The sequence below is a fragment of the Cydia splendana genome, chromosome 8, assembly GCF_910591565.1.
Source record: "Cydia splendana chromosome 8, ilCydSple1.2, whole genome shotgun sequence".
NCBI lineage: Eukaryota > Metazoa > Arthropoda > Insecta > Lepidoptera > Tortricidae > Cydia > Cydia splendana.
The window spans coordinates 12772384-12796642 of NC_085967.1; the positions used below are offsets into that span (position 1 = coordinate 12772384).

Here is a 24259-nt window from a genome sequence, read left to right on the forward strand (position 1 = left end):
AACTTTACTATACGTCAAATTTTTGTGCAAGCGCCGGCTGCGGTAACGGCGAATATCTTGTTTCTTTTGTATTTTAATGTAGTTAATAATTATAAACAAACTTAGAAATAGCATGAATTAAGCTGCTTATAAAATAAAAGAGTGTTATATAAAAACTTTTAGCCATGGCTCTCGACATTATGGTGAGTTGTTCATAATCATTGTTAAAATATACAACATCTTATAATACGGAAACTTACGTTTTTATAACCTACAATCTGAAAATAACTACTAGAAAAACAATGATAAACTCTAAAGTAATTCAATACTTTAAACTTGGTTAGTTATATTTAACTGTAAAGCCTAAAAAAAGTGGTTATAGCATCTCTTTTAGATGTACTCATTATAATTTTTAATTTGCGAAAAATGCCCAGCAAAACTATAATTTTTAAGATGTGAAAAGCCTTTTGCATTATCTTCAATATTATTTGTTGCAGACCAGGTTCTACACCTGCCTAAACTACCCACTGCTGGAAAAACTGAGAGCACTAACTACAATAATAGACCAGTCAAGTCCCAGCAAAGACTTGCAAGCGATATTCCCTCAGCTTATCAACAATATATTTGCTTCATCATTTTCAAATGGCTGGGGATTGCGCTCTGTGTCATGGGACACTGACAGATATGAATATGAGCTGTTGATTAGCTTCTTGGAGCCTCAGGGCCCCATGTTCAGGCTGTGTTATAAGCTGTTGCTGGATCCTCAGTTGAAGTACAACCTGCCATTAAGTTCTCTGCCAGTAAGTAATTTGTAACTTATTGTATTTTAATGGATAATGAAAAACAGACAATTGTATGCCAAACAAAAATTATACAAAACCTTGTGCGGCCCAGGGACCTATGAAAAGATCTTGTGTTCCATTCTAGTTTGTTTTTGTTTTAACGTCTGTATGGCTAGAGGTTAAAGCTATAGCGGAGTATGGAATTAGCAACAGATCCTTGTCCATGCCTATTTAATTAGAATATAATGTTACAAAACTCTTTTTGATTTACTTTCATTTTAATTTTGGTATGTTTACTTGACAACCGGTCTAGCGTAGTGGGTAGTGACCCTGCCTGCGAAGCCGATGGTTCTGGGTTTGAATCCCGGTAAGGGCATTTATTTGTGTGATGAACACAGATATTTGTTCCTGAGTCATGGTTGTTTTCTATGTATTTAAATTTTAAATATGTATTTATCTATATAAGTATGTTTATATTGTCGCCTATTTCTATTTCAGATGGAGTTGCAGATGACATTAGAAAGAGGAAGGTGTCCGCAGTTCTACATGGACATGCTAACAACTGATCCTCAGTCACTCAATGCAGTGGCTTTAGCCCTCAGTATCCTTTATACAAATATTCATACATCATAATACATGGTGGTGACATGGCCCTTTCGGCCACAACACCAATCTTCTCACAAAAAAAGCAGTTGCTGGTCACTATGTTGACCAAACTGTAATCAATAAAAAAAAATCATAATACCTCCAGAATTAGACCTATTTATGTATGACACATTAATTTTAAGAGTCATTATGAAGCCTACCATTGTTAACCCTTTTTCCAGGTATAGTACAATTTATCAACCACATATGCACCAATAGAATTTCAACTTTAGCATTCCGATTGTAAGGTTCAAATTAGATTGCATTTTCGTTAAATCTGACTTGACAAAGCTGATTAATTTCAATATATTTTGATTTTTATCCCTGGAAACAGTTTTCATAAAAGAAATAGGAAATTGTACTTTTTTTATCTGGCTTACTCCCTGCAATTTTGCACAGGGTGAATTTGCCAATGTTGGTGTTGACTTTCACACGTGAGGAGAATGTTCGGTATAATTTTGTTTTTTTGGGATGGATGAGGACTAATGTACTTTATTGTTCAGAAATGCTGAACATTCGTCGTTTATGGGTGTATACATGTATTATATTATATTCCTCAATAAATCCTTAACCTAAATATTCAGATCCATTTGACTTCTATATATTCAACTTTGCCCTTCACCTGGTGAGCTACAGCCCAAACAAGAGCTCATGGGAAAACTGTGCATATTTCGCATTGGCCTGTGATTACTTGATACACTTCTTACCTTCTGACCCTAATGTACCTGTGCTGCCTCACATACCAAACTATTCGGGAAAAGTACATATGGCGGCACCGCTGCAAACAGCTAACAGGTACGAGTAGGTACCTAATGTTAAACTGTCCATCACTAGTCGGTATCATTTGATTGATAGAGTCGGAAAGTGGTAGACCACTTTCTTGGCTGACTGTACGATTACTTATAGTATTTTCTATTAGTAAATTAAGGGGAGACTGTATGAAATTATTATAAACTAGACTTCATTATATGTATAACAAACAAACCCCTCACACCTTCCGGTTGCTCAACTCTTTGGATATTATTTTCCTCTTGAACATCTTTTTATTTTCTGCCGGGAAAAAAATACTTAGACTACAGTATCAAAAACTACATGGCAAAAAAAATGCTTTATTTCAGACCTGTTTACATAAATGTTAAAATGTGTTTAAACATGTCTTGTTAAAAATATTATTTTCAGACCATTCAGCCAACATTCCCCATCTCTCTTGATAATACCAGACCTGCCTGGGATAAGTAACCAGCACACACCACCACAAAATCAGACGCGGAACGAAGTGTGGCGCTCGGAGACTGTGCTGCAAGTATTCATCGACGTTTGGATGAGTGTGGAGCAGTTTAACGCAAGAAATATTGAAGTAAGTTACATGTTCATAAGCCAACAAATTTGATGAATAATCTGGAATCACGGAAATATTGCCACTATTTGATTAGAAATTAGAGCACAACCAGTATTTGCGGCGATCTCTGAGTTCCTCAGTCCTACTACTCTACATATAGAATTTCATTGTCATGTCAGTCACACAACTGCTATAGTAAAGCTAATAGCAGCTAATGTTTCTCCCAACTCACATAACTAGTAATCCATCCAGTGACCGTCATCACACGATGTTGCTAAGCAAGAGCGGTTCCAGAAAAGAAAAGCAACATAATTTACTTATGTTTTCTTTGCATTTTGTCGATTTTTAGACCTTCCTTGTGTACAATTGTGTATGTGTATGTCATTGCAGATGTACCAAAAGAACTACATAAACGCCAATTCTAGCCCAGAGCGTGTCCGCACAGTGCGTGTTCTAGTCAAACACATCCACTCCTTCTCTGCGAAGCACCTATCCGACCCGGCATGTCGGTCGGACGGCCTAAGGACGTACGCTCGGCAACTTATGTGCGCGCGGGCTTATCATTATATAAAGCATATGGTGTCGACTTGGCCTCTAGATGCTTCGTTTAGACTGGTCATGGAGCTATGGTTGAGCCTTATACAGCCGTGGAGGTATACGGATAATGCTATCAATCAGGACAGGTATGTCATACATATACATATTAAAACCAATTAAAAGTTAAGGTCCAAAAAAGTAATTTTAAGGACGTAACCATGCAGATAATACTATACCGCGCCCAGGTTTGTTTTAATCTTTAGGCATATTGCGTACCTAAATTAAAAAAAAATATCTTTTAATCTTTCTAGCCCCAGCTCGTTTTTTTTTTCGGCTAGACACATAAGTACAGTAGGTTTTACTAAGTACTCCTCATTTCACCCCGTTAAGAGATTATTCCGGGATAAAATGACCATGCATGTGTGTGTTGTGTGCATGTTAGCCAGCTCAGTATGTCATCTCTATAATCTAGCCTATAGCTAAATTTCGCAAATTTGTCGCAAAGCGTGATTTAAACTTTTGAGAGCCTATGTTGCTTAACAGACCATTCGATCGACAACTTCCATTATATGTATATCGTCAAACGTTACGTTATTTTTGCAGGTTCCCTCAGACAAACAACAACCAAGAAGAGGGCAGTGCCCACGCAGCACTCGACGCGAGTTTCACACAGTACATCGCTGAGAACTTCCCGGCTTACACCTGCATACTACAGCTCGTGCTGCCGCGGTTCATGGTCCTAGATCTGACTTCTTACAAAAATGCCGTCATGCTGTTCCGATTGGGAAAGGTTCGTAACATTGTTCGCACACCCTAAGTGCATGTTAGCATAGTTAGATTTTCTTCAAAATATCCTGAATTTTATAGTATGTTATGAACAACTCTTAACAATTGGATACATTACAAAATTGATAACTATACCTAGTAAACCTACTTGCTATGCAGTAAACTCTATATAAATAAAATCACATATAAAAATCAGAATTAATCATGTCATACTAAAACACAACCGGCCATTTACGCACATCTTAAGGTATACTAAGAACCCTTAAAGTTTCGACATGTGTGTCCGTCTATATGGCTCTATGACTTACAATTAGCTCTAAGCAGGCAATATGTCTCTTTCCGGACCATGGCAATGATATTAATAAATTTGATGGGCCCAGCACATAAATTTAAATCATAGCTGAACCATTACAAGGTTTTGATACATTACAATTTACAATTGATAGCTGTTGATACAACAAAAATTATATATCCGTTTCTTTTGTTACAGGTTTTTTCTCAGCAACATCTAGTTCCAATATTAAAAGGATTAGAAAAGGCGATTACTGAAAATAATTCAGGGTTTTACGCTAGTCCCGAATCAAGCTTTAACACCTCTGCACTTGATTCAAGGTATGTTGGTAAATTTATCATAAGTAGGTATCTAATGTTTTTGACGTCAATAGAGGCAAAGGTCGCGGTACTGGGGGCCGATTTTTGAATTTCGACCGCTCGATTTCGTATTTCGTTCAATAATATCTCCAGTACCCGGCATTTAAATTCTACTAATAGAATTGAAAACGAGTGGTCAATACCACTCGATTCCCAATTTCTATCGCTCGTATTTCAAAAATTAGCATTTCGCTGTTTTCCACCGATTTTCGAGAGACGAAATCGAACGCTCGAAATTCAAAAATCGGCCCCCTGTCCCATGTTTTTTTAAGCGTACCTAACCTTGGGACAACCAGTGTTACTTCATAATGTACTGCAAAGCGCCATCTATATCAGCTGTCGAACTCGAAGCACGAATTTGTCTTGGAGTTGACACATCTTACACAATCGATATATGTGCGTTGAATCATGTGTATAATGATCTTTTTTTTTCAGTTTTTCATATAACGGCATGGCTCTACACAAATGGGTTGCTATCGCTAGACAGGCTTTATCCGAATTGAACATGTCACCTAATTTCGAATATGAGCCCATATGGACTGAATACAAGAAACAACATTCATTAGACTTCGTTAAAAAGATATATGCGGCCAAATTAGCCAGTGAAAAACATTTAGAAGAGCTCGAAAAACGAATGAGTCAACAACATAAAGGTTAGTTTTATTTATTACATGTAATGGCGGCTTGAGTCTCGGTAGAAAACCGACCCAATCGGAAGTCGAGACGAGAGGAGAAGGGAGCAGTATGTACACACTCGTTCTCTGCATGTTTCGTAGTCTCTCGACGAGTGTATGCAGCCGGCATAAAAGTAACTCCCACGTGAGCCTCTAACGTCTATGTCAGATATTCGTTGATGTCCGTGGGAAGCATAGTTTAGCTAAACTCTGATTTTTCGGGGTTTGACCCTAATCTTAAAAGTTATATGATATGAATTTGAACCATATAGATAAGATGGTAAAATAGTGTAGTAAATAAAGCTAGTGGACCCCGCAGTAATTCCTCAGCCTGAAAAAACTTTACAGTATGATAAAGTATCAATAAATAAAAAGTATTGTATAAATTTCCAAAGAATAATAATAATAGAATTAAAGTAAATACCTAAAGTCTTAAATCGTTAATATCTTTGTACGGAAAAATGCTCCGTTCAAACTTTCTTCGCCAGACATATTCATGTAACTTATTGCAACAATATATGAAATATCAAAAAAATATCCCAGCAGAAATACCAGTATTAATAAAATAAATTTTTTTGGCGTGTCTTGGACCGGAAAATTGCTCAGTCTAATTTTTTCACTGGAATGCCATTTTATTGCCGTTTTATACCTACAAAATGAAAATCTAAAAAATTTCCACTCTCAGTTTTTAATAGTTCTATAATACATACATTTCGATACGCATTTTTTTTGGATTTTTTTACCCACTACGCCAAATTATATTCTAAGATCATATAAGAAGAAAAAAATGACAGAGCAATTTTCCCATGAAGATGAGCGTCAAAAAAAGGAAGTATCATAAAAAAATATTCTCATGTTTGACAAAACTTTTAGATTTTTTTCTAGTATCACATACTGATACAAATAACTTATTTTGTAAAATAATTTTGGACTGAGGAATTACTCGGTTCAATATATAATCAGATTTGTGTTTTTACCTAACTTAGGAGTTTTTTTTTTTTGATATTTATAATGTTAGTCTCGGCTCATACTATACAATAACCAAGCTAAATTTCATCGACTGAGAAATTAATGCATGGGTCTCCATACAACAACTTGCTTCATTTACTACCCTAAAAGATGGTAATGATAAGGTGTGTGACAAAAAACCGGGCGTGTTTTTTTGACTCAGAACCAAAGCTGTATTTTCGTGAGCCAACCGCACTGCATAAAGAACAGTACCTTTGTTCAACAGATCACGGTCGAAGCTCGAAAAACGCATAAGTTTAGCTCTATTACAAATTAAAATAAAGATCTTTCTACTTGTGTAAACCCGTAAGAAATTCATTAAAAATAAAGTGTCCATATTGTATATTCAACCCTTTGAACGCCACGCCTAACTTGCGCTTCGCGTCATCATAAACCTTGTCGGAATTCACTGCGATAAATAAACTGGCATGATAAACCACTGGCTCAATATTATAAACTTCTATGTTACATTTTAAAGATAGTTGAAATTCGACTTAATGTCAAGCTATAATTATGTTCAAATTCCAATTCGATAAAAGAGAAACATAGAACCCTGTAAATTTGGGCCTAATTGGGATACTTATTATTTAAATAAATAACGTTGATTTGTCAGGTTTGTGGGCTAGTTTCAAGCACTGGCTCATGCTGACTCCCGAGGACGAAGATTCGCAGGCCCTGGAGGAATGCAAAAAGGTCCCGAACTACCTGAACGCCACCATACACTTCTTTGCTGATATTTTTGGGGTATGATTTATTTGAGTAGTTCGAGTATAATATTAAGCAGCCGGGTGAAATCGATCATCATTTCCTATCGTCATGGGAGCCTGGGCTCAGCAACAAATCCGAGGACTAGGCACTAGTTTCTGAGAAAGCGACTACCATCTGACCTTCCAACTCGAGGGCAAACTAGGCCTTATTGGGCTAAGTCGGGTTTCCTTACGATATTTTCCTTCACCGAAAAGCGACTGGCAAGTATCATGTGATAGTTAGTACATGACTGCCCTGCTAAGCCAATTAGCTGTATTTCAAATAAAAATTTAAAGCAAACATAAGTATACCTTACATCCTTTATCTGAAAATTCCATTTTCAACGTCATTTGTTTTTGAGATACCGCTATTAGGCTTAGGAGGGCAGATGAGGTAAGTTCCGAAAAAGTCATTTGTAGGTACATTCAAATGCAAAAGTGCATTGCCCCCTTTATAAATAAATAATTAATAAATTCGTTATTTTTAAATTTTTTGGCATACATTTAAATTATTTATGAATGAATTCCATTCATAAAGTGGGTATGCACTTTTGCAGTTCGTTGTAATACGGGCCATGTTTGGACCCATTGAAGTTCGCACGCGTATTACCACTAGGGTATTTACCCGGTGTAGGAGCAACTGAAACCGCAAGAGGGTCGTCATCGTCATGTTCTCACGGTTTTGCCTCACGTGTGAAGTACCACTATGATATTGACTCCATTCTCAAAACTTATCTTAGAAAAATGTTCAAAGGACTGCCGACAATACCGACTCACTTCAATGTTTTTGCTTTTGTTTATTATTAGACTACTTTTCTATCTATACTTTACACGCGTGTTAATTACATTTCGATGCAAAATCTATACCTGCCTATTCGAACAAAACCATTGTATTCATTGTTAAGTACGAGCGCTTATTGCTTGGAAAACAGTGAATTGGTTTGTCGGATACTCGTACAAGTGGATTAGGCCAGGAAAAGAAATCCAACAGTGTTATTTATGTTTATTATGTGCATCTGCATGTGGAATTTTGAAATGTGAGAGCAGGACATCTACTGTTGAGTTTACTGTCCAGCGGCTTATTTGCGGTTATAGTCGTTAGCTTTCAAGCTGGCCCCTAAGGGATAACCCTTTGTCCATTGTAAGTAAAACCGCACGTGCAACTTACCTGCATAAAAAAAAGTTGGGCCGTTTTAACCGGTTATTGAATTACCACTCTACGGTGATTACAATATGGTTCAAAATGAACAAATAGAAAAATAATTTGCGAATTCTTGTGTGGTCCCTCTACGGTTACTGAGTGCCGGCGAGTCGAACGCTATAGAGCCAGTCTAAAATGTGTCATTGAGATGCGTAACAAAGGCTCGTTATCGGAGAGCGCACGTACACTGGTTTTTTGAGCGTTGGACTAGCCCGCGCTCAGGTGCCAATTAGAATTATACGTCAATGAATGACTGACCCTTTTTTTACTTAACATTAGACAAAGGATTAGCCGATCGGGGCCAGCTACAAATAGAACGACTATATCTTTCGTGTTTTGAGGCTAATGACAGCAATGACTATACAAGTATGAATTATCTCAGGTAATTATTTCGGACTCAGGCCCTAATCTCTTAAGGGGCCGGTATATGACGTTTTCGATTTAGACCTCACTTTGTAACCATAATTTGTTCAATAAATGTTTGATAATTGCATTAAATTACACGTAAATTTATTCACGAAGAAACCGTGTACCGACTCTTTATGCCATTATATTTTTAATTTGCTGTTATTCTCTACAAATCGACACTAAAAGTATCAAAAAATCAAAATATGGAGTTCCGTTTGAGACAGAAGCAAAACAATTTTGTCTTTGACAATAATTGAATTATTGTATGATTTTGGAAGCTAGATAATTCAGCTACCAATTTATTATCGATTTATATTTTTACTCACAAAGACAACACAGAAATTCAATCTCAAATGTAAACTTTCGAACAATTTCCATACATTGACGACATCACTCAAAATTCTTCTTCAAGTCAGATGCCCGTTGGGGCTACACCGGAGCACACGTGTACTTCTTCAAATGAAAATGACAGCTTGATTTTCTTGCTTTTGACAATTATATTGACATTAAATCATATACGCACACGAGAAAGCATACCAGTAGATAAAATGTATTTCAAAAAATAGGGTACATAAATATCAGCTCGCGTCTCATTTAAATTTCATTTGCTGTTATTTACGGGTCATTATTGTTGAAAACCGCAGTAAACTATCTTAAAATAATACGATTACAGTCGAATTTAAGTATTATCTTCCTTCAAAACTCGCTTAAAATGAAAAAAGTTTAAAGACTCATCTTTACTGATTGGGATCAATTTTTATTATGCTGGTATCATTTTGCGTCATTTTAAAAACGTATTTGACTTCTGTATGTCAATGAATTTTGATGACAACTGTAATCTTGTATTATATTATAGAACTTTTATATTAAAATATTGCCTATTAACAGGAAGAGTTATGTAATTCGTATAAGTAATACCTGAAAGTCTTGTAACTAGATCTGTAATACCATGGATTGCGACGAATAAATTATTATGATTATGCCGTTCGTTCCGTCTATATGTATAATGCGTGTACGTGCTGTTCTCTGAAAATCTTCAAGAAAAAATAAAGGCTAGACCAGCACTAAGTACTAGCAAGTTTTTGCGGCTTTGGAGACCGAGATGAAGCTTACAGGCCAATAGCGTTGTGGCCTGGTTATTGTTATGTATACCTATGTATCGAATGTTTTATAAATTTACTATAAAAAGCAATGTTTTATTTCGATTAGGTCTACATTTTGTGCATATTGCATATCTGAAGTATTTTCGTACTAAACTTGAAACTTTCGTTGAAACTAAATAAAATAATTATTCCAAATGCACAGTCACCTGCAATTTATGTTACACAACGAAGGCCGCAAAAATATCTGACACGATCTTATTTGTAGAACCATAAGAGCATGTCACATATTTTTGCGACCTTCGAAGAGTAGGTACCGTCATTACTCATTATCATCAACTTTGCCCGCTTTTTTTTTTAAACACGAATTTCTCAAAAAAAATCACATCATATGACTTGTTTTTGCTCAGCACGTCCATTGTGATCAAACGCATCAGTTTATGTGAAGAAAACATTTTTTATCGTGTTTTTACCCATTTTTTTGCGTTTTAGAGGGCGGGCAAATAAAAAAATATCCGGGGTTTTCGCCAACATTGCCCACGTCAATTTGGTATTCAAATACAGCTCGTATATATGATGATGATGTCTAAGGATCACTTAAAGGTTTTGGGCAATCCTACCATTCCCTGTTAATAACTTAGCGATAAGTGTAAAAACTTTTAAATAAATTTGCTGGGCAATGTTGCCTACCCGTTTTTGCCCATTTCCAAATAAGGCTTGCCTAAGCATTTTACAAAGGCTAGGGTTGTCACTTTTGAGAAAATCTGTTACAATAGTTTAATGACCAAAAATATGATTTTTGTTGTGTTTTCATTCGTTAACGGGATGAAACATCTAAATAAAGGATAATAAGACAAATTAAATACAGTATATATTTATAAACTTATTTTAGTGTACAAACAACCTTCTTTTACTTGCGAAGTTGGGTAAATTAGATGAAAGTGACAACCCTAATCCGTTTTTGGTGGTGGGCAATGTTGGTATGGATGCCAAATTACCGGATTACTAGTTTAAATCTCAATAGACATAATCTATGCTTCATGGGTTATAACTGAAACCCGGAAATATTTGTCAAAGGGCTCTCAATTTTTTCTACTTGCATTCATTATTTATCAATTTTTTGCCCTCCGAAATATACCCTATATTAGACAACTCGCTCAAACTCAAAATTCCCAAGTCAAGTTATGCACAAGTTTGGCATATACTTTGTCAGAAATATAACCAATTTTCTACTAAAAACAGCAGGGTGGCCATAACTATTATAAATTTTTCTTCATTAACGAATTTGTTTAAAATTGTCGTTTTGGGCAAAGTTTCCCTGGAGGCAAAGTTGGCGCTAATGACGTAACATATTATTGCAGGTGACTGTACATAAATGTTTCGGTGATTTTGAGATTATTTTCCAGGTTAGTTTACTAACAATCAAGTTATGCAGATACCGATTTCGTGAACGTATAAGTAGTAAGGTACCGCTATTGTTTAGCGATACCGATTAATTTTGAAGGTAAAACTATACCGGTTGAAATATAAAGATATTAAAATTACAGCAGGGACAATCATTTTTTATAGGTGTACCTAAACCATCATTGGCCGAGCGTTAGCAAAGGTCTCCGTTTCAGCTTGGGCAAAAATGCTTTTGTATGTTCTCCTTTGCAGATCACATTTCTCAACTGATTCTCGTGAAAATTTGTAAGCAGGTTCGATAGAACTATTCTGTTTCGCTTTATCCGCCAAAATGGAATTGCCACCCTGCTGAAACTTTATTTATTTAAATTCCTATTGAATGGATTTTGCACCTTATGAAAAACCGTATAGAGTAGTAAATAACATTTTACATCTGACTTAATGACATCTTGTTTTATTCGCTTTAATTGTACAAAACGCGTATCTCGACAAAGCAATAGTAGGTAGTAAAACAGTCAACAATCAAATGAATTAAATAGGTACGTCACGTGTGACATGAACAGACAAGGAAAGCAAGATTAAATGCATTGTTTCTCTTTCATCTTTAAATGGAATGCTTTTACCCTCAAAGGAGGCTAGTGGTCAATACTAAACTAAAAGTCCAATCTTAAAAAAACATGATGGGTCACTGACCTGTCCCAGTAAAGCGAGGTAGTGTGCGTGAAGTGCGCTTGTGTGTGAAATGGGGTAAATTGACAGAATCTGATATTTTACCCACCGCTACCGTCGCCTTAAACAAAAGCCTTTGTTTCTTTCAAGAGAGGTCTTCAGCACGTGCCAAAGCAACCATGCCGTTTGAAAAGCAACTATCGTAATAGCATTAAGGTTCAAATTTGTGTGACAGCTCATTCAGACAACAATCAAGGGTGGTCAACTTTGTAGATAACAAAACGTGTTATCTCCGAATGGGCTGTTTAATGCATTTGAACCATAGAAATAGAATGATAAATTTGCTTTTTAAACGGGCTTGTACCCGTTACTTATGTCGGGGCTACTAGCAGTAAGCAGTATAACCACTGCATAAAGGAAACTATACCCTTTGTTTAACAGATTAGGGCCCGAGCCCGAAAAAATCATCTGACATAATTCATACTATACACACCCAATGCACACAAAAGGCGTCTTTATGTTTAATGACTATAAGGTTAAAATTAAAATACAAGATATAGGGTTAATATTTTTTATTTTAAAATGTCACTGCAACCTCAAATTAAAATTGCTGTATATTGTGGATATTGTTCATGTTCAGTGCACATTGTTCGTCGACGTACGGGAAACTCAGCGTGCGGAGCCCGCCAACAAGGTAATCTGTTGATATAGTCAAACTTGCTTTGTGGACATTCAAGGCCTCCTATATATATTTTTCGATTAATCTCATGAATAGGGTCTCTGAGTACTCACTGAGGGGATCACTTTTTCTTCGTCTCGGTGAACTTTGACTTGTCATCGTTCATTTGTAACAATCCCATCGGATCCGCGATCTTTGGGGTTGTATTAAGACCTGTCTCTCTTAAATATTTTGTCAAATGTGAGTGGCCATACGGGAAGGCGGCAACTTTATTTAATTCTTCATGTATCCTGTGAACTGAGGGTGACTCATTTTTTGAATAGATCTCCTCTAAAATCCGGTTAATAAGATCCCGAGTGGAATTGTCAATTTTTGAAAACAATTCTTTTCTTTTGATGCTGGTCGGCTGTTTTTTGCTAGCATATCTCTTGATCGTCCTGATTGGGACGCCAGTAAGTTGCCACGTACGTATCGTAGCTCCGCGATGCCCTATTTCGAGTTTTACATTCTTATTCACATTTATTACAAGTTGTTTCACATCTAGGTCGAAAGGTTTTTCGGTGCACACTTTTTTGTTATCTTCCCATGGTCGGAACATTTTTTTATATGGATGAAAGTCCAAAAAAGAATAGGTAGCACTATATCGCAAATTCCGACGATCGCGAATCGTGTAGCTTATTTAAATCAAATAAGAGTTAATACAATACAGTTACGACGGAAAGTTATAGACACGACCGTTGCAATGGACAGCTCACGAGAGACTAATCCTCACCACCTCCAACCCCCAGACGGTGGCCAAATCTTATCTTTGCTTTACCTGGCGTTGTGTTTATCCCAACTTTGACATATATATATATGACGTACGGGGCAGAATATTTGGCAGAATCTTATCTTCCCATACCCTCATTGTTGTTTTAATTACAGAATAGTAATACTGTACCCTCTTATCTTAATAGCATAAATACGCAGTTGTCGAAAATTGTGTTGGTAAACAACTTGTAAACTGAAATATGTGGTGTTTTTTATATTCCTACGAGCGAACTGAATGCAAAGTAACAATTTATTATTGAAAGATAATAACAAAAAAATAATTATGTTTTACTAAGTAATTGAAATTGACCAGTGAAACCCAAGTCACATATATTTAATTATTTTAATTACAGTTACAAGAATCGTCGTTGGTGCCCCTTGATCCAGTAGCGGAGGATATCACGGAACACTCGTCATTTGCAAACCAAACACAATTCTCGCAATCTATCACAAACAAGGTAATATTATTTTCAAAAGTAAAGTCGAGTCAATAGGAAGGGCTGGTACTGGTATAGTCTGATAAAAAAGAGTAGAAATTCATCATCATCATCATCATCTCAGCCATAAGACGTCCACTGCTGAACATAGGCCCTCTTGGACCTCCATACGTGCCGGTTGGAAGCGACCCGCATCCAGCGTCTTCCGGCGACCTTAACAAGATCGTCTGTCCATCTTGTGGGTGGACGTCCTACGCTGCGCTTGCTAGTCCGTGGTCTCCACTCGAGCACTTTTCGACCCCATCGGCCATCTTCTCTGCGTGCAATGTGGCCTGCCCATTGCCACTTCAGCTTGCTAATCCGGTGGGCTATGTCGGTGACTTTAGTTCGTCTACGGATCACCTCATTTCTGATTCGATCACGTAGAGAAACTCCGAGCATAGCCCTCTCCATAGCTCGTTGAGCGACTTTGAGTTTTGAGATGAGGCCGATAGTGAAAGACCACGTTTCGGAGCCGTAAGTCATCACTGGTAACACACATTGATTAAAGACTTTCGTCTTGAGGCACTGAGGTATGTCGGACGAAAAGACATTACGTAGTTTCCCGAACGCTGCCCAACCGAGTTGGATTCGGCGGTTGACCTCTTTCTCGAAGTTGGACCTACCTAATTGGACTACTTGTCCTAGGTAGATGTACGAGTCAACAACTTCGAGTACCGAGTTCCCAACAGAGACTGGGATGGGCACAACATTGGCATTTGACATAAGTTTCGTCTTGTCCATGTTCATTTTCATGCCCACCCGTTGTGAAACTCGGTTGAGGTCATCGAGCATCATGCTGAGTTCCTCCATCGACTTTGCCATGACTACGATATCGTCGGCAAACCGAAGGTGAGTGATGTATTCGCCGTTGATGTTGATGCCAAGTCCTTCCCATTCCAGGAGCTTGAAGGCGTCTTCCATTACGGCAGTAAACAGTTTCGGAGAGATAACGTCTCCCTGCCTTACGCCTCTTCGCAATGGAATCGCCCTCGTGCTCTGCTCCTGTACTCGGACCGACATGGTGGCGTTACTATACAAACACTTCAACACTTCGATGTACCGATAGTCAATGTGGCATATATATATATAGTAGAAATTAAAAAGTGGCAATACTGTAGTGTCGTCCCGTTTTCTTAGATTTATTTGAAAGGGGTAAGGGACAGACTACAAAAGCTAATCGGAGATGGCGCTCTCGACGATGGCACTTTTGTAGATAATTTGACAAGGACGTAGATTATCAAATTTGACGTTGACGTTTTCATTCAAAACGTAAGGACCATATTCTCGGATGATTTCTAATTGAAGCTTTATGGCAATAGCGTCTTATTGGCAACCGCGATAACCATACCATATCTTACCCTTTTGGTTGAAAACTACACAGATTGACTGTTGCTTTACCCTTAATATAACTATTGGGATACGGTTAAACATCGCGGAGATAATAACGAATATTTTGTACTAAATCCCAAATACACATTTTTTTTTCTGACAATATTTATTTGTTTTAGCTACGCGGCAAGTCAAAAAGCATTACTTACATGGGCGACCCAGACCTCATGCCTATAGCAACGTATGAGAGTACAATATTAGTACGGATGTTGTATCAGATAGCCTCGAGACTGAACGAAGTGGTGAGTATTTAAAACACACGTAAAAACATATTGTACATACTATAAGTACTATAACCTCCTAAGCGCCACTTGCACCATCCCACTAAACCGGGGTTAACCGATTAAACCGTTTACCCAGTGTGAAATTGTACTGGTAACCATGGTAACTCCAGGTTTAACCGGTTAACCCCGGGTTAGTGAATGGTGCAAGTGGCCCTAAGGCTATTACTTGGTCAATTGGTAAGGTCAATGACATGACAACTATTTTTCAGCTGGAACAGAGTTGCAAAATGAACTCTGTTTAGTACACCATAGGTTTAAATTTCATTGGCAAGGGCATATCCCTTCCCACGAAACAGAAACAACAACAACAAAACATTCGCTCGTTTGGTGTAGATGTAAGATTTCCGTTTTCTGTTTCCAGTATCAAGACGAATTCACCAATCTCTGGAATAGAAATGACTTCTGGGGGCACGTTGCGCGCGAAATACTGCAGCAGCCGTGCACCGTCCACAGTTACGCGCGCGACGCCACCAACCATCAAAACATCGTCAGCCAAAACCTACCTGCGCGGTTATCTCTACGCAAGCTAGCCTCCCAAGCCTTCGTATTCTGGGTCGTCGTAGGCTATTTGTTCCTAAGGATATTCTATTCTGCCAGCGGAGTGTTTTATATTTTTATACTGTTCATAATGTGGGCGTGCCTTGTTTTAACGAAGGCGACTTGTAAAATGTTGGGAATCATGAGAGTGTAGTGTGTAGAAATAAAATCCTTATTTTTTAATTCTTTGTTTTATTTTTTATTGATAAGTTTGATAACTTATCTACAACTAAGGTATATCTGATCTGATCTTATTTTTACCATAGCCAGTACCGTCTTTACCATAAGGGTACACGGGGCCCGTGCCCAGGGCCCCCATCAGGGGGTATATTTGAATACTCATAATAAATAGAAGATCATAAGTAGACAAATGTTAGTTTAATTAGCTTTCTTTACTTGCCAAAAGGGCCCCAAATTCTTTTTCTCAAAAATGGAAGGCAAAGTCGACTTTGCCGTTTAAAAAATAGGTCGAGTTCCAAACTTTTTAAAAGTTGAAATGGCCATATCAAATGAAGGCACAGGCCCATTAAACAGCCAAACAGATGATTAGTACCGCGACTATTTAGCTGTCTCAAATAGGTTGGCGTATTTTCGGCAGAAAAACACACTTCTATTTTTTTATTAAAAAAATAAAAAGGCGGCAAAGCTAATTTTTTCAATTGTTTCTACTTTTTTCTGTGAAAATATATACGTAAGAACGTTGCTTTTGTAAAATATTTCTATGATATTTATATTTCTTGCACCATTTTTGAGAAAAGCACTATATATGACTCGGCTGGAAGGCTACTTGCTGGCTTCGGATTCAATTAAACGGACTCCCAAGGTCGTCCGTTTAAAACGAATCCTCAGCCTGCAAGTAGCTACTTCCGAGCCTCGACAATAATGTACTAATGTGCCCAAGCGCCCCAGCATAGTTTAAGACGGCCCTGACCATAGCTCTTTCTAGCAGTTGGAAAAGTTATACCTACAACGACGCGTGTGACGATTAAGGTTAGAAATTAACAAGTGCATCGACGGTGGAGACAGCGGCAAGCGTGGCACCAGGCCCGTCTCGTGGCAATTAAGGTTAGGTTCATATAAAACTAACAATTTACTTAATACATATTTGTATTCCATACAAATATCAAATCAACAGTATTTCTTAAGCGTAAGTTTAGGCACGATGTTCATAGAAGCCAGTTCCTGGAACAGTAGTTTACAAGCGTAGGGCATCTCTACGGTAGATACGGCGGCGGAGGAGCGGCAGGCGTGGCACCAGGCGCGCGACGCGAGGCGCCCGCAGCCGCCGCAGATGTCGGCGCTGAACGCGTCCGACGCCAGCATGAGCCGCTCCATTAGCAGCATGCTGGAAGGTAAAACGATGGCGTTAATACTTATGTCTAGAACTGAGTTTTCAAACAAATTGTCAATATATACGCGCGGATCTAATGAATCTCGCCCACAGATCTCGCCTAGACCGAACCAGAACTTAGCTTTTTGACCCTTGCCTTGAACTGTTTTGATAAAAAAAAGTAAAAAGATCTTGAATGGCGCAAAGTAATATTGATCACAGACTTTGCTAGGCCTTTTGTCGATTTAAAGAACCCTGTCAATCTGTTTCAGCTTCTAGAACCTCCAGACATGTATTTAATATGTATCTGATCCAAGACGTTGCGCTCCCTTGCGCCGAAGCGCAGGCAGCTGTCACTGAATAAGCGTGCGCATTTTGTCGTATAGCTACCTGCCATGGGATTTCATCTTTTAATACGCATTGGTATACCTAGCGCCGTATCCAATGAGACAGTCGCGCTCCATCTCGCCGAGCCGCAGGCCGCCGTCGCGGGAGCGGCCCTCCGTGGGCTGCCGCGTCAGCACGGCGCGCGGCCCGCGAGCGCGCGCGTGCATCTTGTCCTGTACCATGTGCTTCAGTTTCTGGTAGTATACCTATAACAACAGTTTCTATAAAGTAATTGAACGCTTGTGTACTAATTTCTATCTATAGTTCGTTTTTTTTGCATTATAAATAAGGTAAACAATCTTGATGTGTCTTTTAATTGAAAAACACGTTTTATAAATAAGTCACGGCAAATATGTAACAATTATGAATCTAATACGATCATTCATATTCTTCTGCTTTCATAAGTAATCGCTTACCTTCTTTCTAATGCTAAAAAAACGAACTATAAAGTTTCGCTTACAATCTTAATCGGCATGAAAAACAGCGCTACAATTAGCTATAAACTATAAAAAATGTAACAAGTACCTCAAGTAGGTAATCTGAAGAAGGATGTCGACATTGCCCATGCATCCTAAATAGAACGACGCATAGCGCAAATTGTGACTGCTAATACTTACTACAATATACATTTAAAACCAGTACGCTTTATAAAAGCAAAACTATGTTTTGTTCATTTTGTCTAAATTTAAACAAAGAAAACCACATGACTCGGGCAATGAGGTACCTAATACCAATAACTTTTTATGGAAGCTACTTATGAATCTTATGATCTCTAGATTAAAAATGCAAAACTTACCGGTCCAGAGTAAATGTACGCCTCGAGAAGTTCCCCGGTTAAACCAGAGTAAAAAATGTCCTTCCCATGATAGTTAAACCCATGTTTCTCCAGCTCTTGGCAAACATCTCGCACTTTAGAACCACCAAAAGCGGTGCCTACAAAAGACAATCAAGAAGTTATTGCGTGACTGAACTGGCGTAAATTTTTTTGATCAAGGAGTTCACTCAGCAATAGCAAGATAATTTTAATAACAATACCAACCATAGTGGAATTTCCCTTCCATCAATCCGGCTTTTCCAGCAAGCAGTTCAATGGTTTTTCCAACTGTCATTCTCGAAGGGAACCCATGCGGGTTCATTATCATGTCGGGACAGATCCCGCGATCGTTGAACGGCATGTCTTCCTGTTGCACGATAAGACCTGTAACACCTTTCTGTCCGTGCCTCGAACTGAACTTATCTCCAATTTCTGGCACTCTAGTTTGGCGCAGCAAAATTTTAATGAGAAAAGCTTCTTCGGAATTTGAAGATACCATAACTTTTTCTATATAGGACTCGACTGGCCCCTTATATGTTATTGGAACGTCTTTATATTCGACTTGCTGTGGCTGGCCTTGATTTACTGGATTAATGGTCGCTGGAGGCATTTGTTTGTTGATTAGAACTTGTCTGTTCTCTACCATCTCTCCCGGCGTGGCGATGCCGTCGGGATCCAGAATTTCATGCGCTCTGATGACTTTTCCTGTAGTTGCGTCTCTCGAGGGCCCTAATATTCTGTCCGATGTCTGGTTACTGTATCTTTTCATTGTTGTTTTGGCACTTTTGTAGACGAGACAACGGCCATATCCTCTGTCGATTGAAGCTCTGTTTAGGATCAAGGCATCTTCGATATCGTAGCCACTGTAACTCATGACGGCCACGGTGGCGTTCTGGCCGGCGGGCAGCTTGTCAAAGTGTGTCAACTCTATAGTTTTCGTTTTAACCATTGGGCATTGTGGGTACACCAAGTTGTACATGAGGGTGTCGATTCTATTTTTCTGGTTATATCCAATTGTGCCTGAAAATACAAATTATAGATTTAAAATGCAATTATTCTGGATAATAATACTTAAGCCTCTCTAGTGCATACAAAGGTATGTATGACAATTTAATATTCAACTCTACTGACCGCTGTTAAAATTCAAATTTAAACAAATATTTTTTAAGCTAGCTAAGTATTTTTTCAAGATGACTCAAGAAAACCCCAGTCCAACCCAAGTTGATTCCTTAGAATAAAAACCGGCCAAATGAGGGTCAAGTCATAATCACAGCTTACTTTAAGTAGTACCTATCAATTTTTTGACGGGAATGGAATGAGATGGTAGTCAAATATAATCATCATCTTCTTGACTATACCCTAATTTACCTAAAAATTAAAAGTGAAGCATAACCAGTCGTACTTACCCATAGCTTGTTTTCCCATAGCACACTGGTAAGTGTTCCTCGGACTCTGGTTGTGATGCGGGTAAGGCACGAGCCCCGCGCACACGCCCAATATCGTGAAAGGCTCGATCTCCAGATGCGTCGTCACGTACGGATCGATCTCCGACTCTTCCGTAGCTATATGACTGTCGTTCTCTTCATTCACATCTAGATACTCGATAAGACCATCATTGAGGAAATCTTGGAACTTTCTTATACCACGATTCAGCTCGTTTATATGATGTTCTTGTACTAATGGGTGCCCTTTCTCGACTATAATGTAAGGTCGGCACAATCTACCGCCGTCGCTGCAAATGTAAACTGTCCTCTGGTTGTGGTTCGGGTAGATAGACACGAATGCAGAGATCAGGCCGCGTCGTCTGAACATTCGGAACACTTTGATAAGCTTCTTGTATTGTCTTGAAACTCCTAGGATATTACCTGGAAATTAAACATCAGGCCTTGTTACTTACTGTATCGTTATATTAATTGTCCATTTTGTCTTATTTACTTACTTCATGCTTTCGCTTAGGCGGAAGTTACTCTCATTACCTAGACCTAGGCTACTGGGTTCAAATCCCGTTAATAACTTATAGGTTTGCAAGGTAAATACGATACGGATATATCAAGAGTGCCACCATTAGTGCCCATAGCTTACAAAAGGAGACAAGACACAAAAAACGTTTAGGAACTGCTACGTGACTTACCGTTCAGAAACACCAAATAATTAGCCGGATGATTTATTTCCTCGCCACCCAAAAGTCTAACGTCTTCTACGCCAGCATTACAAGCAAGTCTCGCTATAGGGTGTTCAGAGCACTCGGTCGTAATATGCGTCATCAGAGCCAAATTTTTGACAAGACCACAGGCTTCCCCTTCAGGGGTATCAGACGGGCACAACATGCCCCATTGAGATGGTTGTAGAGACCGCGGTCCAGAGACTTTTCTGGTTTTCTCGAATTGCGAGTTAACTCTTGTCATCATGCCAAGAGCCGATATGTAACTTAGGCGACTGAGAACTTGGGTTACGCCATGTCTTTCCATTTTGAATCGTTTGATTGTCCAGTTACCCTAAAATTTTAATTTGTTATGAAAATCAATAACTAACAAACAAAAACCGTAAAAAAATACTCCATAATATACTTACAGACATTATTTTTAAATGATCCCACAAATCACTCTAACCCTTTAAGATTTCAACGTAATTATGTCGCCAAAGATAAAGTCAACAGAAATATGTGTGTACTTACACTAGAAATCGCCGCAAACAACCCGTTAGCTATCAAATCTGGTCGCATATGTTTCACAACATCAAACGGCGCCGCTTTTACTTTTGGTATTATTTTGTCAGCAATAGACTTCAACTCCCAATTAAATCTTTTAAACAGATCCTCAAACATAAGAGCTAATAAGGACCCAGCTAACTCCAGCCTCTTATTTCCATAGTAGTCAGGGTCATCAATGGACGCCTTGTTGGTCTCTGCCTCAATGACGCGTTTGACCATGATAGCAAGATAGATGGCTTTGACATAGAAATTGAAGTTTTCTACAGCCACATGAGCCAAGATGGTTGTAGCTAATAGATCTCGGGCTTCGTCGATCGGCGTTCGGGATTTAGAATTTGCTGTTTGGAATCTGCAAGTACAAAAGAAATGTTTTAAAACACAATGCAGTTTCTAAATAAGTACAAAATTAAATAAACTGTTAGGTATGATAAAATTTCTACATATACAGTGCTCACAGATGTTATTTCAAAAGCCCTTGCCTATTATAAAATCTGTGCCCAGGCTCTATTAGGTACAGGTAACTCTACAGGTATTACAGGTGGGTGCACTAAGATTGCTTGTGTTGCCTAAAAACCTGGATCAAGCATTTAATTATGACTCGGAGACCATTAAATTTAAAGGTATGGTAAAAACTTGTGACAATACATGGTATAATTAATATATTAATATTGTAAGATTATTTCGTATATACCTCTTCACTCTCAATTTGCTGCCAATATAAGCAAGTGCCTGATTTTGTGTAAATATCTTCAGATTGTGGCAGTCCATGATGCAAGGTGCCATTTTCTTAACAGTTGTGTCATCAGTGCCCACAAGTTGCATTATCTCTTGATCACTGCATATACCCATAGCCTTGAAAGCAACCGCAATAGGGATGTCCTGAAATTTAATTAAAATATGACAAACATTTCTAGCAAAGTTTTAGTGATTTTAGAGTAATTAAAAACTGTTGTTTGATAATCACCACTATGCAGAGACTCTAAATAGTTCAAAATAATATTTAAAGGATCCATTTTATATAAATAAAATATAACTTACATCTGAAAGGGCATTATGTCTCAAGACATACTTGGTGTTTTTCAATATGACAATAGTTCTAGTTTTCTTCTCATGAGTGGAACTTGTAACTTGACACTGTATGGCCCCTTTAAACTCATCCACTATCATTCTGTTTCTAGACAACTGCTCTTGAATCAATATTACCTTTTCTTGACCTTAGAAAAAAATAATGATTATGCACAGTAAAGTGTAAAAATATGGGTACACACATCAACATCATACTCAAAAATATGTCCTGTAGCTCTTATGTCAGCAAATTAAGAACTATGGGACATAATCTTGAGTAATTATATGCACCCATATTTTTACACTTAACTGTAGGTACCTTATGCTTATGTATTAATTTTGAACAAGTTGACATGAAGAAATGTTATAGGTATGTTAACATATTCACTGCATTACTGGGCCGAAAGATCCAATGAGAAGTATGCTTTACACTAATTGCCACAGTTCAGGCTAAGGTATTCAGCTAGACAGTACAACTTAGTTTTCACTTAGTAAATAAAACATAATGTTGTAATAATAAATACCTCTAATAATGAAGTAGCCACCAGGGTCATGAGGGCATTCATTTAATTGTGCTAATTCAATGTCAGATTTGTTGGTCAGCACACAATTTGATGATCTCAGCATAAGAGGCATTCTGAAAAAAAAAGGGATTCATCTCAATTTCAAAATCAACAGTTTGTCATTGCTTAAAATAAATACAAATGTAGCTGAACATTAAGTAGTAGAAATAAAACAATATGTTGCAGAAAAACTACTGTATTTATAAACATTGTCCTTTTTCAATGCAGGTTTAACATTTTTGCTAGCATTTTTTTAATAGCAACACTCCTAACTGTACATTGGTGGACCTTATTACTAAAAGCATAAGGTCCACCGATGTACAGTTAACAGTGTGGGTGATGGTACTAGCAATAAGCGTGGTTAAGCATACAAGTACTCTGTCTGACAACATACCTATGGTCAGCAAATGTTTAAGTAATTTTATAACTTTATACACGGACAAAATTTAAAACCATGACTTCTAGCTACATCTATACATGTGAAATACTCTATCAGTGAAGGTACTAAATAAAACTTCACATAAAATAAATAGTACCTAACTTAATTTTGAAATACCAACCTGCCAATCAACTGTTTGTTTTTAATCACCCTCTGGTTTCCTCTAATATACTCTATGTCAACAGTAATGGGTGCAGAATATGTCATATCTCTAAGCCGACATTCGTGAGGAGTTGTGGGCTTGGTTACATTAAATCCTTCCTCCAGATCCGGTGTGCCAACATAAGCATTGAGATATTTAACATAAAACAATGGATCAGAGTCACAAAACACCTTTTCATTAGCCTGGACAATTTTCTTGATTTCTACATTGATGAAGTAATTGAAGGAATCGATGTGTTGTTTTACGAGACCTTTGACTTGTAGGAAAGATGGAACCAACTTCCATTTATCCTGAAATAGTAAATACATATATCAAATCATAGCATACTCTGGTTAAGCGATATATGTTTGAGAGTATCATAGGTCGTTAAGTGAAACATAAATCTGAATTTTATTACATAAATATATCGATGGTCTCAAATAATATCAGTAACATAAAAAATAATAGTAAACACACTAACCTCTAAAGTTTTTACTGGCTCCCGTAACCCTTTGTCCCAGTCACTGCCTTTGTCGCCCATTGTTACCTAAGTAATTTGTTAGTTCACTATATTATTTAGAGATTAATACATCACCTATTTATCATTATTTAATAGAAAAACAATATCTTAAGATTTTTAATGGATTTTTAACTTCACGAGCCGCGCATGTCAGAGTGACAGTAAATCGCTGTCAAGTTTGC

General features: G+C 37.7%; 2 protein-coding genes across 2 annotated transcripts; one reads left to right on the forward strand and one right to left on the reverse strand.

Annotated features, from left to right (window-relative positions):
• Positions 1-19: 19 nt before the first annotated feature.
• On the forward strand, positions 20-16290 carry LOC134793128 (sphingomyelin phosphodiesterase 4). Its single transcript, XM_063764685.1, has 13 exons — positions 20-182; positions 477-779; positions 1260-1362; positions 1991-2201; positions 2586-2763; positions 3136-3428; positions 3886-4072; positions 4559-4680; positions 5155-5372; positions 7015-7145; positions 13772-13876; positions 15406-15528; positions 15932-16290. Exons 1-13 carry the CDS (start codon positions 165-167, stop codon positions 16259-16261), a joined length of 2322 nt encoding a protein of 773 aa, XP_063620755.1. The 5' UTR covers positions 20-164; the 3' UTR covers positions 16262-16290.
• A 906-nt stretch (positions 16291-17196) lies between these two features.
• Positions 17197-24214, reverse strand: LOC134792875 (DNA-directed RNA polymerase III subunit RPC2). The gene is made up of 12 exons (XM_063764309.1): positions 24039-24214; positions 23537-23868; positions 22938-23050; positions 22387-22562; positions 22040-22227; positions 21313-21697; positions 20770-21133; positions 20045-20503; positions 18864-19658; positions 18621-18757; positions 17867-18030; positions 17197-17452 (listed from the first exon to the last, which is right to left on the reverse strand). The coding sequence occupies exons 1-12, from the start codon at positions 24096-24098 to the stop codon at positions 17236-17238; spliced, it is 3390 nt and encodes a 1129-aa protein (XP_063620379.1). The 5' UTR covers positions 24099-24214; the 3' UTR covers positions 17197-17235.
• Between the last annotated feature and the right edge of the window lie 45 nt (positions 24215-24259).

What these genes read in the sequence shown, in the direction of transcription:
- LOC134793128 (XM_063764685.1), top strand. An exon ending in TGCCATTAAGTTCTCTGCCA is followed by an intron (nt 780 to 1,259) that starts GTAAGTAATTTG and finishes TTTCTATTTCAG; the next exon opens with ATGGAGTTGCAGATGACATT. An exon ending in CCTCGAGACTGAACGAAGTG is followed by an intron (nt 15,529 to 15,931) that starts GTGAGTATTTAA and finishes TTCTGTTTCCAG; the next exon opens with TATCAAGACGAATTCACCAA.
- LOC134792875 (XM_063764309.1), bottom strand. Translation starts at nt 24,098, where the DNA reads ATGGGCGACAAAGGCAGTGACTGGGACAAAGGGTTACGGGAGCCAGTA. An exon ending in AACAAACAGTTGATTGGCAG is followed by an intron (nt 23,051 to 23,536) that starts GTTGGTATTTCA and finishes TTTTTTTTTCAG; the next exon opens with AATGCCTCTTATGCTGAGAT. An exon ending in TGGCTACTTCATTATTAGAG is followed by an intron (nt 22,563 to 22,937) that starts GTATTTATTATT and finishes TTTTTTTCTAAG; the next exon opens with GTCAAGAAAAGGTAATATTG.